Raw genomic sequence first — 15,000 nt, forward strand, 5'->3', positions numbered from 1 at the left:
AAGTCTACAGAAATGCTATCTAAGGGGGTAGGGTAAGTGCTATGGGCCATGATGGAGTCTGAAAAGGTGGGTTTTCAGGCTACGGCGGAAGATTGGGAGTGATGCTGCAGTTCTGACTGCAATGGGAAGTGCATTCCACAGTTTTGGAGCCAGAAGGGTTACCTGTCTAAATCCCTTCCCCATCCCATCCTATGCCCAGAGCTATATTGCTTGTCTCCCATGGAAGAGTGATGCGTTGCTTGCCTTGAAGTCTCACTTGTGCTGCAAGTCATATTAAAATGATTGTGATGAGTGTGTGTGTGTGTGTGTGTGTGTGTGTGTGTGTGTGTGTGCGTGCGTGCGTGCGTGCGTGCGTGCGTGCACTCACTGGTTGTCCAAAGCTCCGCCCACATCACAATCACAGCCTCTGCATCCGTTGGCATCGTGGCTCAGAGCCCAGTGCTCTGTCTGGGGGGGGGGGGGGGGGGGGAGACATCGAGACAAATCAAGAGACAGAAATGGAGTTGGCAGAGCAGCAACACATGGACAGAAGGCGAAAGACAGACAGACAGACAGACATAATTCATCCCCACCCCCCCCCCCACACACACACACACACACACACACACACACACACACACACACATTATTAGCCAGGGAACTTCCCCTGCTGTTTGATTGGCAGGATGTGTGTGTGTGTGTGTGTGTGTGTGTGTGTGTGTGTGTGTGTGTGTGTGTGTGTGTGTGTGTGTGTGCGTGCCTGCGTGTGTGCGTGAGTGCGTGTATGAGTCATTCTCAGTGTGCCCAGCTGTTCCCTGGTTAATGGAATGACAGCTCTTTACAGTAACTTTTCCAAAATAACCCAGAGGCGTACAGTTTTATTATCGCTCACCTCTCTTACACTGTCGCCGGGAAACCACCTAACTCCATTAATCTTACACTGTCACACTGACGCCAATCTGCTGTCGCCAGGAAACCACCTAACTCCTCTCTTACACTGTCACACTGACTGACGCCAATCTGCTGTCGCCAGGAAACCACCTAACTCCTCTCTTACACTGTCACACTGACTGACGCCAATCTGCTGTCGCCAGGAAAACCACCTAACTCCTCTCTTACACTGTCACACTGACTGACGCCAATCTGCTGTCGCCAGGAAACCACCTAACTACATTGTTGAGGTCTTTGAAGTCAGAGCTATTGAACATCCTTTATGTCTTTGTGTGTTGGTTAACAAAAATATTGAACCATGCAATGACATGAAAAGTAGTAAAATAGTGCTTTGGACAAAAACCTCTTAACTCCATTGGACCCTCAAACTGTCTAACTCCACCACCTCTCTCCCTCGCATGCAAGTAATTGGCATAACATATAAAGTCACAACACCAACTGTGATGAGGCAGTATTGCTTTGTTTTCAAAATATATACGGTTATCTTCATTTCCTGAAAAAAAAAATACATTTTGGAGTTAGGTGGTTTCTTCGTCCCTACAGCAACGATATCTCCCCCCCCCCACACACACACTGTACAGAATGTGCTGACCTACTGTATAACTGTCACAGGATAAGCATCTGATGTTATTGTTTCTAAAAGGAGGTTTTTACAGGCAGCTTATGAGATATAGATACCCGACCATGTTTGGCATGCTGTAAAAAGCAAGCGTATCCTTCCAGCCGGACAGGGCCTCAGATCCCTGGGCTAAGTTTAGACGCTGCCCCCAGGAAGGAGCTCACATTCCTGGCTACTATTCCTGGCTGTAGTGCGTGGGGGGCTCCAGAGAAGAGGTGAGGTTATAATAGGAAGGTGGATCGCTATACAACACCTTGTCGCTCGGCAGGGAGTATGTAGTCAGACAGCCGGGGTGGAGTGGGAAATTTGGTATATCGTTTTTTTTTTATTGGCCTATAAAATATTGTCTATATTCATACATTCATGAATCCACTTGCTGACCGGCTATTGAGCAATTATTTTATAGGGGTTTATATATGTGACCATACCATTAACATCCTAAGGCAAAAATGTCAAAAATGAATTTGGGGCACATTTGGGCAAGTGGCTATATGGCTGTTTTTTTGTGCAAAACTAATGCTTGAAATGCATTCAGAATCATGACATGATGTCACCTGCTACATACAGTAAACATAATGAAAATGTTTATATTTGCATTGTAATCCCCATAGGGGGGATTTTAGATTGCCTCATGTATAAGAACTGTGTTTGAAAAATAAACATCTCGTCCAGGCCGTTTCACTCATATGGATATGAAGAATCAACTGACGCTATTGTTACTGCTGCTGAATTAGTTACATTTTCGCTAGAAACAGACTGTATCATATATGAGTAACTGACGGTCGTAAACGACACAGAGACACCTCCCTGGACAATAACGCAGAGACAGCTTGTTTATTTTTGGACCACAACGCTTATATGAAACGATTTTAGGATGAGCCCATGTTATTCACCATAGAGAAATGAGTCAGGACTTCTATGGTATATATATGGTTACCTAAAAAACCCCTATTAAAAATGTCTCAATGCCAACAGCCGGTCGGCAAGTGGATTCATGAATGTATGTATATAGACAATATTTTAGGCCAATATACCAAATGTCCCACTTTAAACAAAAGAGAGGACATACATAGACATCTCAATACCACACAAAGTCATACCTAGACATCTCAATACCACACAAAGTCATACCTAGACATCTCAATACCACACAAAGTCATACCTAGACATCTCAATACCACACACAGTCATACCTAGACATCTCAATACCACACAAAGTCATACCTAGATGACTCAATACCACACACAGTCATACCTAGACATCTCAATACCACACAAAGTCATACCTAGACGACTCAATACCACACAAAGTCATACCTAGACGACTCAATACCACACAAAGTCATACCTAGACATCTCAATACCACACAAAGTCATACCTAGACATCTCAATACCACACAAAGTCATACCTAGACATCTCAATACCACACAAAGTCATACCTAGACATCTCAATACCACACAAAGTCATACCTAGACATCTCAATACCACACACAGTCATACCTAGACGACTCAATACCACACAAAGTCATACCTAGACATCTCAATACCACACAAAGTCATACCTAGACATCTCAATACCACACAAAGTCATACCTAGACATCTCAATACCACACAAAGTCATACCTAGACATCTCAATACCACACAAAGTCATACCTAGACATCTCAATACCACACACAGTCATACCTAGACATCTCAATACCACACACAGTCAAACATCACATTCAATTTGTGCTGGGTGCGAAGAGGGGCACAGAAAGGAGTAAGGGCCGATTCATACTCCTATTTTACCGCTGAATAAAAGTCGGTTCGGCTCTGTAGAGCCTACATTTGAGGTTCGGGGGCGGGGGGCCGAGTGGCGCGCTACGAGCTTGTGGGTCTGCTATTTTTTGAAAAATCGAAGAACGACTGACATAGAAACATAGCTTTTTCAGAAAACTGTCAGGATGTAGAAGAACATTTTTTAGAATCTGATCTCAGGTCAAAATGTGTTATTGTTCTTCAATGGCGTTCAGAGCAGCAGTAATATCTCTAGTCTGTATTCACCAGACATTGGTCAGAGCAGCAGAAATAATCTCTCTCTACTCACCAGACATTGGTCACATCTGTACTAATATCTCTCTGTACTCACCAGACATTGGTCACATCTGTACTAATATCTCTCTGTACTCACCAGACATTGGTCACAGCTGTACTCTATCTAACATTGTTCAGTATATCTCTCTGTACTCACCAGACATTGGTCACAGCTGTACTAATATCTCTCTGTACTCACCAGACATTGGTCAGAGCAGCAGTAATATCTCTCTACTCACCAGACATTGGTCACAGCTGTACTCTATCTAACATTGTTCACTATATATCTCTGTACTCACCAGACAGTGGTCACATCTGTACTAATATCTCTCTGTACTCACCAGACATTGGTCACAGCTGCGTCCGGTCACCAGGCGCTTGCAGAAGCAGTCTCCGCTCACGGGGTCACACTGCGCTCCGCCGCTCACCGTGCCCCGGCGCTCACACCGACACGCTGGAGGAGAACCAGAGGGCAAAGGTCATATATATACACTCTGTTACATTTCTCACCATGCCGTGTTGAAAAATCACACCCGTGTGAAGTGAGGGGCGCTCTTTATCATGGTACGTCATCATTAATCTTCGTGTAGGACCGAAGTAGCCGATGTGCTCGTCTACATAATGACGTGAATTATCCATTCATTGTCAATGGGAATTTAATCTACATTAAAGGCCCTAGCAAAAAAACAATGCAATAATTATTTCAAAGGATGCACACACGCACACGCACACACGCACACGCACACACACACACACACACACACACACACACACACACACACACACACACACACACACACACACACACACTCAGTCATGCTTGTATCGTACTGTACGGCATCACACTGAAAAGCAGGATTTTCATCTCCCGTTTTTGCTCGGCTGCACTACATTCACTTCACAGTGCAAAACACAACACCGCTATGCGTTGTGAGAGCTTGTAGATCTTTATATTTGTGGCCTAATGTTCACCCCCACCAATAGAATAGGGTTCAAGTGGTTAAAGGGACAAGGGTTTATTTTAGTATGCTTTATGTGGGTTTTTAACACATACAATAACACGCTGTCAAATAGCAGCAGCAGTACGTTACGCCCATCACTGAGTTGTAAACACATTTCCTGGTCCGAGGGCCTCCCTCCTTAACAGAGCTAAACATCACCTCGTCCGAGGGCCTCCCTCCTTCACAGAGCTAAACGTCACCTCGTCCGAGGGCCTCCCTCCTTCACAGAGCTAAACATCACCTCGTCCGAGGGCCTCCCTCCTTCACAGAGCTAAACATCACCTCGTCCGAGGGCCTCCCTCCTTCACAGAGCTAAACGATCTCCAGCGCTGAGTGCTAGACTAAACACCATCAGCTTCAGAGCACTCTAAGTGTCTGTTAGCTCAGAATGTGGACAGACTGTTTCTCACTGCTGGAAAGCAACTAAGTACATTTACCTATAAGTATACTGTACTTAAATAAACCCATTTAGACCTGAGGACGATTCTACGAATGTTCTTCTAAATCATGACAGTTTTCATGTCAGTGGTTCTCAAACTATTTCATGTCAAGAACCCATAGAATGGCCCAGGCCGTAGCGTAACGGTCTGGGCACCGGACTGGTGATCCAGTGTGCCGCGGGTTCGACTCCCGTTTCCTGTCAGCCTACTTTCTATCCCTTAAAAAATCAATAAAGGCGTAAGCCGCAAAAAAATATCCTAAAAAAAAAAAATGTATTTGGCCGCCGACCCCCCATCTGAAAATATGTTTATGATAGCTTGTAGATCTGCTATTTTTCAACACCAAAAGGGGTTCCCATCCTGAATGCATTAAGTACCATTTTGAGGTAAATTTCCAATACTTTTACTTCTACGCCACTACGTCTCAGAGGCAAATATTGCACTATTCCACACTACATTTATTTGAAAACTTTGGTTACTAAGTTACTTTGTAGATTTGGATTATCGCCACAAAACATACAGTAACCACTTCAGCCCTATATATATATGTATATATATATATATGTATATATATATATACATTTTGGCACTTTTCAAAAGATGTTTAAACATTTGAAACGCGGCATTCTGCATAGTGAGTTACTTTCTACTTTCAGTACTTTAAGTACATTTTGAAGCCAAAGCTTTTGTATACTTTTTACTCAAGTACATTTTGAATTCCCGGACTTGGAGTAGCCTATTTCTGTATTGCAGTATTGATACTAAATTAAAAGGAAAGTAAAAAACCTTTCCCCCCACTGCCTGTTTCTGACCGTGCAGTCCACCTCCAGAACAACCCAACCCAACTCATTATAGCGATCGCTGTTTACGTTTGACTTTTCTTTTTACACTCTGGGGCAGAACGGGACAAAATGCCAAATGTTTGGGTCTGTTTTTGGACAGAACCTCTAGTCCTAGATCAGAGATATTACTGATGCTTTGACCCAAATCTCTCAGGATTTAGAAGCAATGTTTTTAATCTGGTGTCAGGTCTAAATGGGTTTTAAACGAGTGTAAACTGCGTATAATGTTTTTAATCTAGTGTCAGCTCTAAATGGGTTTTAATCTGGTGTCAGCTCTAAATGGGTTTTAATCTGGTGTCAGCTCTAAATGGGTTTTAATCTGGTGTCAGGTCTAAATGGGTTTTAATCTGGTGTCAGGTCTAAATGGGTTTTAATCTGGTGTCAGGTCTAAATGGGTTTTAATCTGGTGTCAGGTCTAAATGGGTTTTAATCTGGTGTCAGGTCTAAATGGGTTTAATCTGGTGTCAGGTCTAAATGGGTTAATCTGGTGTCAGGTCTAAATGGGTTTTAATCTGGTGTCAGCTCTAAATGGGTTTTAATCTGGTGTCAGGTCTAAATGGGTTTTAATCTGGTGTCAGGTCTAAATGGGTTTAATCTGGTGTCAGGTCTAAATGGGTTTTAATCTGGTGTCAGGTCTAAATGGGTTTTAATCTGGTGTCAGGTCTAAATGGGTTTTAATCTGGTGTCAGGTCTAAATGGGTTTAATCTGGTGTCAGGTCTAAATTGGTTTAATCTGGTGTCAGGTCTAAATGGGTTTAATCTGGTGTCAGGTCTAAATGGGTTTTAATCTGGTGTCAGGTCTAAATTGGTTTAATCTGGTGTCAGGTCTAAATGGGTTTAATCTGGTGTCAGGTCTAAATGGGTTTAATCTGGTGTCAGGTCTAAATGGGTTTAATCTGGTGTCAGGTCTAAATGGGTTTTAATCTGGTGTCAGGTCTAAATGGGTTTTAATCTGGTGTCAGGTCTAAATGGGTTTTAATCTGGTGTCAGGTCTACATGGGTTTAATCTGGTGTCAGGTCTAAATGGGTTTAATCTGGTGTCAGGTCTAAATGGGTTTAATCTGGTGTCAGGTCTAAATGGGTTTTAATCTGGTGTCAGGTCTAAATGGGTTTTAATCTGGTGTCAGGTCTAAATGGGTTTAATCTGGTGTCAGGTCTAAATGGGTTTTAATCTGGTGTCAGGTCTAAATGGGTTTAATCTGGTGTCAGGTCTAAATGGGTTTAATCTGGTGTCAGGTCTAAATGGGTTTAATCTGGTGTCAGGTCTAAATGGGTTTAATCTGGTGTCAGGTCTAAATGGGTTTAATCTGGTGTCAGGTCTAAATGGGTTTTAATCTGGTGTCAGGTCTAAATGGGTTTAATCTGGTGTCAGGTCTAAATGGGTTTAATCTGGTGTCAGGTCTAAATGGGTTTTAATCTGGTGTCAGGTCTAAATGGGTTTTAATCTGGTGTCAGGTCTAAATGGGTTTAATCTGGTGTCAGGTCTAAATGGGTTTTAATCTGGTGTCAGGTCTAAATGGGTTTTAATCTGGTGTCAGGTCTAAATGGGTTTAATCTGGTGTCAGGTCTAAATGGGTTTTAATCTGGTGTCAGGTCTAAATGGGTTTTAATCTGGTGTCAGGTCTAAATTGGTTTAATCTGGTGTCAGGTCTAAATGGGTTTAATCTGGTGTCAGGTCTAAATGGGTTTAATCTGGTGTCAGGTCTAAATGGGTTTAATCTGGTGTCAGGTCTAAATGGGTTTTAATCTGGTGTCAGGTCTAAATGGGTTTTAATCTGGTGTCAGGTCTAAATGGGTTTTAATCTGGTGTCAGCTCTAAATGGGTTTTAATCTGGTGTCAGGTCTAAATGGGTTTAATCTGGTGTCAGGTCTAAATGGGTTTAATCTGGTGTCAGGTCTAAATGGGTTTAATCTGGTGTCAGGTCTAAATGGGTTTTAATCTGGTGTCAGGTCTAAATGGGTTTTAATCTGGTGTCAGGTCTAAATGGGTTTTAATCTGGTGTCAGGTCTAAATGGGTTTTAATCTGGTGTCAGGTCTAAATGGGTTTAATCTGGTGTCAGGTCTAAATGGGTTTTAATCTGGTGTCAGGTCTAAATGGGTTTAATCTGGTGTCAGGTCTAAATGGGTTTAATCTGGTGTCAGGTCTAAATGGGTTTAATCTGGTGTCAGGTCTAAATGGGTTTAATCTGGTGTCAGGTCTAAATGGGTTTAATCTGGTGTCAGGTCTAAATGGGTTTTAATCTGGTGTCAGGTCTAAATGGGTTTAATCTGGTGTCAGGTCTAAATGGGTTTAATCTGGTGTCAGGTCTAAATGGGTTTTAATCTGGTGTCAGGTCTAAATGGGTTTTAATCTGGTGTCAGGTCTAAATGGGTTTAATCTGGTGTCAGGTCTAAATGGGTTTTAATCTGGTGTCAGGTCTAAATGGGTTTTAATCTGGTGTCAGGTCTAAATGGGTTTAATCTGGTGTCAGGTCTAAATGGGTTTTAATCTGGTGTCAGGTCTAAATGGGTTTAATCTGGTGTCAGGTCTAAATGGGTTTAATCTGGTGTCAGGTTTAAATGGGTTTAATCTGGTGTCAGGTCTAAATGGGTTTAATCTGGTGTCAGGTCTAAATGGGTTTTAATCTGGTGTCAGGTCTAAATGGGTTTAATCTGGTGTCAGGTCTAAATGGGTTTTAATCTGGTGTCAGGTCTAAATGGGTTTAATCTGGTGTCAGGTCTAAATTGGTTTAATCTGGTGTCAGGTCTAAATGGGTTTAATCTGGTGTCAGGTCTAAATGGGTTTTAATCTGGTGTCAGGTCTAAATGGGTTTTAATCTGGTGTCAGGTCTAAATGGGTTTAATCTGGTGTCAGGTCTAAATGGGTTTTAATCTGGTGTCAGGTCTAAATGGGTTTAATCTGGTGTCAGGTCTAAATGGGTTTAATCTGGTGTCAGGTTTAAATGGGTTTAATCTGGTGTCAGGTCTAAATGGGTTTAATCTGGTGTCAGGTCTAAATGGGTTTTAATCTGGTGTCAGGTCTAAATGGGTTTAATCTGGTGTCAGGTCTAAATGGGTTTTAATCTGGTGTCAGGTCTAAATGGGTTTAATCTGGTGTCAGGTCTAAATTGGTTTAATCTGGTGTCAGGTCTAAATGGGTTTAATCTGGTGTCAGGTCTAAATTGGTTTAATCTGGTGTCAGGTCTAAATGGGTTTTAATCTGGTGTCAGGTCTAAATGGGTTTTAATCTGGTGTCAGGTCTAAATGGGTTTAATCTGGTGTCAGGTCTAAATGGGTTTAATCTGGTGTCAGGTCTAAATGGGTTTTAACCTGGTGTCAGGTCTAAATGGGTTTAACCTGGTGTCAGGTCTAAATGGGTTTAATCTGGTGTCAGGTCTAAATGGGTTTAATCTGGTGTCAGGTCTAAATTGGTTTAATCTGGTGTCAGGTCTAAATGGGTTTTAATCTGGTGTCAGGTCTAAATGGGTTTAATCTGGTGTCAGGTCTAAATGGGTTTTAATCTGGTGTCAGGTCTAAATGGGTTTAATCTGGTGTCAGGTCTAAATGGGTTTAATCTGGTGTCAGGTCTAAATGGGTTTTAATCTGGTGTCAGGTCTAAATGGGTTTAATCTGGTGTCAGGTCTAAATGGGTTTAATCTGGTGTCAGGTCTAAATGGGTTTAATCTGGTGTCAGGTCTAAATGGGTTTTAATCTGGTGTCAGGTCTAAATGGGTTTAATCTGGTGTCAGGTCTAAATGGGTTTAATCTGGTGTCAGGTCTAAATGGGTTTAATCTGGTGTCAGGTCTAAATGGGTTTTAATCTGGTGTCAGGTCTAAATGGGTTTAATCTGGTGTCAGGTCTAAATGGGTTTAATCTGGTGTCAGGTCTAAATGGGTTTTAATCTGGTGTCAGGTCTAAATGGGTTTAATCTGGTGTCAGGTCTAAATGGGTTTAATCTGGTGTCAGGTCTAAATGGGTTTAATCTGGTGTCAGGTCTAAATGGGTTTTAATCTGGTGTCAGGTCTAAATGGGTTTAATCTGGTGTCAGGTCTAAATGGGTTTAATCTGGTGTCAGGTCTAAATGGGTTTTAATCTGGTGTCAGGTCTAAATTGGTTTAATCTGGTGTCAGGTCTAAATGGTTTTAATCTGGTGTCAGGTCTAAATGGGTTTAATCTGGTGTCAGGTCTAAATGGGTTTAATCTGGTGTCAGGTCTAAATGGGTTTAATCTGGTGTCAGGTCTAAATGGGTTTAATCTGGTGTCAGGTCTAAATGGGTTTAATCTGGTGTCAGGTCTAAATGGGTTTAATCTGGTGTCAGGTCTAAATGGTTTTAATCTGGTGTCAGGTCTAAATGGGTTTAATCTGGTGTCAGGTCTAAATGGGTTTTAATCTGGTGTCAGGTCTAAATGGGTTTAATCTGGTGTCAGGTCTAAATGGGTTTAATCTGGTGTCAGGTCTAAATGGGTTTCATCTGGTGTCAGGACTAAATGGGTTTTAAACGAGTGTAAACTGCGTATAAATAAATACTCACGCTGACAGCCTTGGGCGTTGTCGGCGCTGAGTCCGAAGAAGCCCGTCCTGCACTTGTCACAGCGCGGCCCCTCCACGTTGGCCTTGCAGCGGCACTGGCCCCCCACGGAGGTGGGCCACTGGCCCCCCACGGAGGTGGGCCACTGGCCCCCCACGGAGCCCAGGGACTGGCCCCCCACGGAGCTCAGGCCCGGCTCGGTGAGCCACTGACCCCCCACGGAGCCCAGGCCCGGCTCGGTGAGTCCGTCACACATCCCTCCGTTCTGGGAGCCGTCCGGGTCACAGTCACACGCTGGGGGAGAGGAGAGGAGGGGAGAGGAGAGGAGGAGAGGAGGAGAGGAGGTGAAACATGACACAGAGATGAGAATGGGCATTCTCGTGCGCGCACACACACTCACCGAACACACGCCGCAGACACACACACAGTCTTGCACGCATGCACGCACGTGAGTGGCACATCGAGTGGCAAAGTGAGTTTAACGTCGCTGAATGCAATCAGACATTTCTTTTTTTTTTTTAAGATATTTTTTTGCGGCTTACGCCTTTTATTGATTTTTTAAGGGACAGATAGTAGGCTGACAGGAAACGGGAGAGAGATGGGGGGATGACATGCGGTAAAGGCCGTGTCGGGTTCGGGAGTCGAACCCGCGGCACACTGCGACTGGATCACCAGTCCGGTGCCCAGACCGTTACGCTACGGCCTGGGCCCTTTCAGACATTTCTGTTTGGATGTCTGGGCTGTCAAGGCCAGAAAGTCAAATAGGCGTTCCCGCATATAATGATGATGTCACGCTAGGCATGTAACGATATATCGTATATCGCGATATATCGATATTATATCCCGACGATATGTATCGATTTATAATCTTTTTTTTTACGGGGACTAGTGTGTGATAAGAAAAATGTCAGCTGTAATCATATTCCATCATATTCACATGATTTTGGAGAGAAATGAGACAGTAGAGGTCTGGAGAGGGGAGCTGTATATGTGTCTGTGACTGTGCCCATGCAGGTGATGGTCGTTATTGATGCTCATTAATACATCAAGGAAGGCAATTATCTTTGCAATGTCGTTAAATAGAAATTGTGAAAAAAGCTTTGGGGAGGGAAGATAAATCATTAAAAAAAAGAAATTGGTCATTAATTTAATTTTGTCTGGAAAATCATTGTGTTGAAAATATGGTGAAAAATCTTATCGTGAACCTCATATCGTGATACGTATGGTATCGTGAGTTGAGTGTATCATTACATGCCTATGTCACGCGCATATACAGTATCCTCTGTTAATGTAGTCAATAGCCTCGATATCCAGGCTTTCATTTCGTCTGCGCGAAAGATGAAAGCCTGGAAAAAGCTGTGGGCTGAACCAGTCTAAAAGTGGGAGTCAACCCTTCCGGGTGGGCGTTGCTCTAAATGATGTGACGTAGCGCTGCACTAGGGGGGAGAGGAGGGGCCGGGGGTGACGGACAGATCGATGAGATCCAATCAGGGTGCGCGCATTTCTGAGGCGCGACCCGCCCCTCTAGACCAGAAATGTCTCTGCTTAGGTCAGGCTATGTAGTCAATAACAAAGCCAGATAAAGTACACACACCACCCAACTCACCGATGCAAACCCTCTGGTCTCTGATGAAGTACACACACCACCCAACTCACCGATGCAAACCCTCTGGTCTCTGATGAAGTACACACACCACCCAACTCACCGATGCAAACCCTCTGGTCTCTGATGAAGTACAAACACCACCCAACTCACCGATGCAAACCCGAGGGTCTCTGATAAAGTACACACACCACCCAACTCACCGATGCAACCCCTCTGGTCTCTGATGAAGTACAAACACCACCCAACTCACCGATGCAACCCCTCTGGTCTCTGATGAAGTACAAACACCACCCAACTCACCGATGCAAACCCTCTGGTCTCTGATGAAGTACAAACACCACCCAACTCACCGATGCAAACCCGAGGGTCTCTGATAAAGTACACACACCACCCAACTCACCGATGCAACCCCTCTGGTCTCTGATGAAGTACAAACACCACCCAACTCACCGATGCAACCCCTCTGGTCTCTGATGAAGTACAAACACCACCCAACTCACCGATGCAAACCCTCTGGTCTCTGATGAAGTACAAACACCACCCAACTCACCGATGCAAACCCTCTGGTCTCTGATGAAGTACAAACACCACCCAACTCACCGATGCAAACCCGAGGGTCTCTGATGAAGTACAAACACCACCCAACTCACCGATGCAAACCCGAGGGTCTCTGATAAAGTACAAACACCACCCAACTCACTGATGCAAACCCGAGGGTCTCTGATAAAGTACACACACCACCCAACTCACCGATGCAAACCCGAGGGTCTCTGATGAAGTACAAACACCACCCAACTCACCGATGCAAACCCGAGGGTCTCTGATAAAGTACAAACACCACCCAACTCACTGATGCAAACCCGAGGGTCTCTGATAAAGTACACACACCACCCAACTCACTGATGCAAACCCTCTGGTCTCTGATAAAGTACACACACCACCCAACTCACCGATGCAAACCCGAGGGTCTCTGATGGAGTACACACACCACCCAACTCACCGATGCAAACCCGAGGGTCTCGGATGTCCTTGGCGGGGTCCTGGTAGTAGAAGGGTTTGCACATCTCACAGTTGCGTCCCATGGTGTTGTGGAGACACTCGTCACACACTCCTCCGCTGGCGTTCCCCGTAGCCAGAAACACCGCCATGTCAAAGTGACACTGGCTGGAGTGGCCGTTACAGTTGCATTCTGGGAGGAGGAGAAAAGATACAGCGCCATGTCAAAGTGATAACGTTTCTTTTTGGGTTCATGAAGCCATAAAAAGCAACTGATTACCAATACTGTAGCCCAATCACAGCTGTTCATTTAATTTTTTTCACAGTTTTGTTTATTCGGGATTTCAGGGTATACATTACAATATATGTGACACACCCATATGATATTGTGATGTCACTATATCACTGTATTTTTTTCCATTTTTTTCATTAGCCCATGGACAACCAAAATCAGTTGGATATATTTGTGTGTCGTAAACTTAACCCTTTTACTGCTATCATTTATTGAACAATTAGGACCTAACTCACGCCAGCATTTTTTTAATTTGAGCTCTTATTTTGAAAATCCGCCATTTCTGGTCAGTTCGCAGTAGACCTAAATTTGGAATCTACACGGAGCTGGGCAGGCCTTGTTGACAATATGAATCCAGAACGGAGCTCTGACAAGCTACACAGCGTCGGCTCTGTGACGTCAAAGAAACGCTGTTTTGACCAAACATGCCATCTGGGACAAGGAACAGGAGATACAGGCCATTGAAAGAAACGGATAGAATGGGTTATTATGGCGACGACGATCTAAGATGAACGATCCAGTGCTGTGCTAACAACACAGCTAGCTAACCGGCTAACGTGAGTAGCATTATGGGTCGCTTGATCGAATGCACTATAAAAAGCAATTGCCGAAAGGCTTTCGGCAATGGCGGCAAGCGTTAGTATCAAAATGAGGCTTCAATTGCCGAAGGTCTTCGGCAATGGCGCTAAAAGTATTAATGTTGACATGGCACGCTGACTATCAAGAAAATTACAACATGTCAAAAAGGTTGACGACCCCTGCCATATTGTATAGCATTGCATCCCATCCAGCACGGGCACGGGGCCCCCCGCTTAAACTACTACCCCCCCTGCTCGACTAATGCCCCCCCTACTACCCCCTCAGCATCGAGGGTTGGATCGGGGGTAAGTCCCTGCGACATACTAGCGTCATGTCCAGGGGGTGTACTTGTACATCAAGCTGCCTCACGCTACAGAAACAGGGGGTAGGCTCCTGCCCTGGAAAGGAAAGTTACTATATTTACCCAGGGTAACTGGACTAAGCAAGCTCAAGAACTTGTTTACAGCCAGGCCCTGCTCATAGTAGGGGTTCAATGCCTTGTCCAAGGGTACTTCAGCGGTGGTAATTTTAACGTGCCGGTTCGGGGATACGAACTAGCGACCTTCCGATATCAAGACCGCTCCGCAAACCGTTCGGCCACCGCTGCCCCATTGGGCCTCATGGCTCTGGAAGGCTACTTACTACTACTAGTACTACATCATGTTCTTCTTCTACTCGGAGTATACTCACTCTTGCAGGCGTTGGTGTTGCGTCCCTCCGCCGGCCTCCAGGGCAGGTCGTTGTAGAAGTCGTCACAGCGCTCACAGTTCAGACCGTTGGTGTTGTGGTTACACACACACCTCCCATGGACCTGGGAGAGAGAGAGAGAGACACATGAGGTCGATGTCTGTGTGTGTGTGTGTGTGTGTGTGTGTGTGTGTGTGTGTGTGTGTGTGTGTGTGTGTGTGTGTCTGTGTGTGTCTGTGTGTGTGCGTGAGATCAAAATGTTACTCAGATATGTTATAAACCAGTAAGACGCCCTGAGCGCGAGAAGCGACCTCGCTCGCACTGAAACAACAGAGCTTCTCAATGCGGCACAGTTGAGAAGCAGGAGTTAAACTATTAATCGGGTGTCAGTGAGGTCATGCAGATGTGATCCAGTCGCG

At 44.5% G+C, this 15,000-nt stretch overlaps 1 protein-coding gene across 1 annotated transcript in view; it reads right to left on the reverse strand.

Moving 5' to 3' along the window:
- The window catches only part of lamb2 (laminin, beta 2 (laminin S)), a gene marked incomplete at its 5' end in the record, with an annotated part of 71,862 nt that overhangs the window by 24,312 nt on the left and 32,550 nt on the right, over window positions 1-15,000 (reverse strand). Inside the window, 5 exons of the mRNA XM_083769893.1 lie at window positions 368-447; window positions 3,970-4,082; window positions 10,425-10,715; window positions 13,028-13,216; window positions 14,585-14,705. Of these exons, the coding sequence (XP_083626019.1) occupies window positions 368-447; window positions 3,970-4,082; window positions 10,425-10,715; window positions 13,028-13,216; window positions 14,585-14,705 (794 nt within the window). The remainder of the gene's footprint in view (window positions 1-367; window positions 448-3,969; window positions 4,083-10,424; window positions 10,716-13,027; window positions 13,217-14,584; window positions 14,706-15,000) is intronic.

Source organism: Protomyctophum parallelum (assembly GCF_964188405.1).
Source record: "Protomyctophum parallelum genome assembly, chromosome: 7".
In the NCBI taxonomy this organism is placed as follows: domain Eukaryota; kingdom Metazoa; phylum Chordata; class Actinopteri; order Myctophiformes; family Myctophidae; genus Protomyctophum; species Protomyctophum parallelum.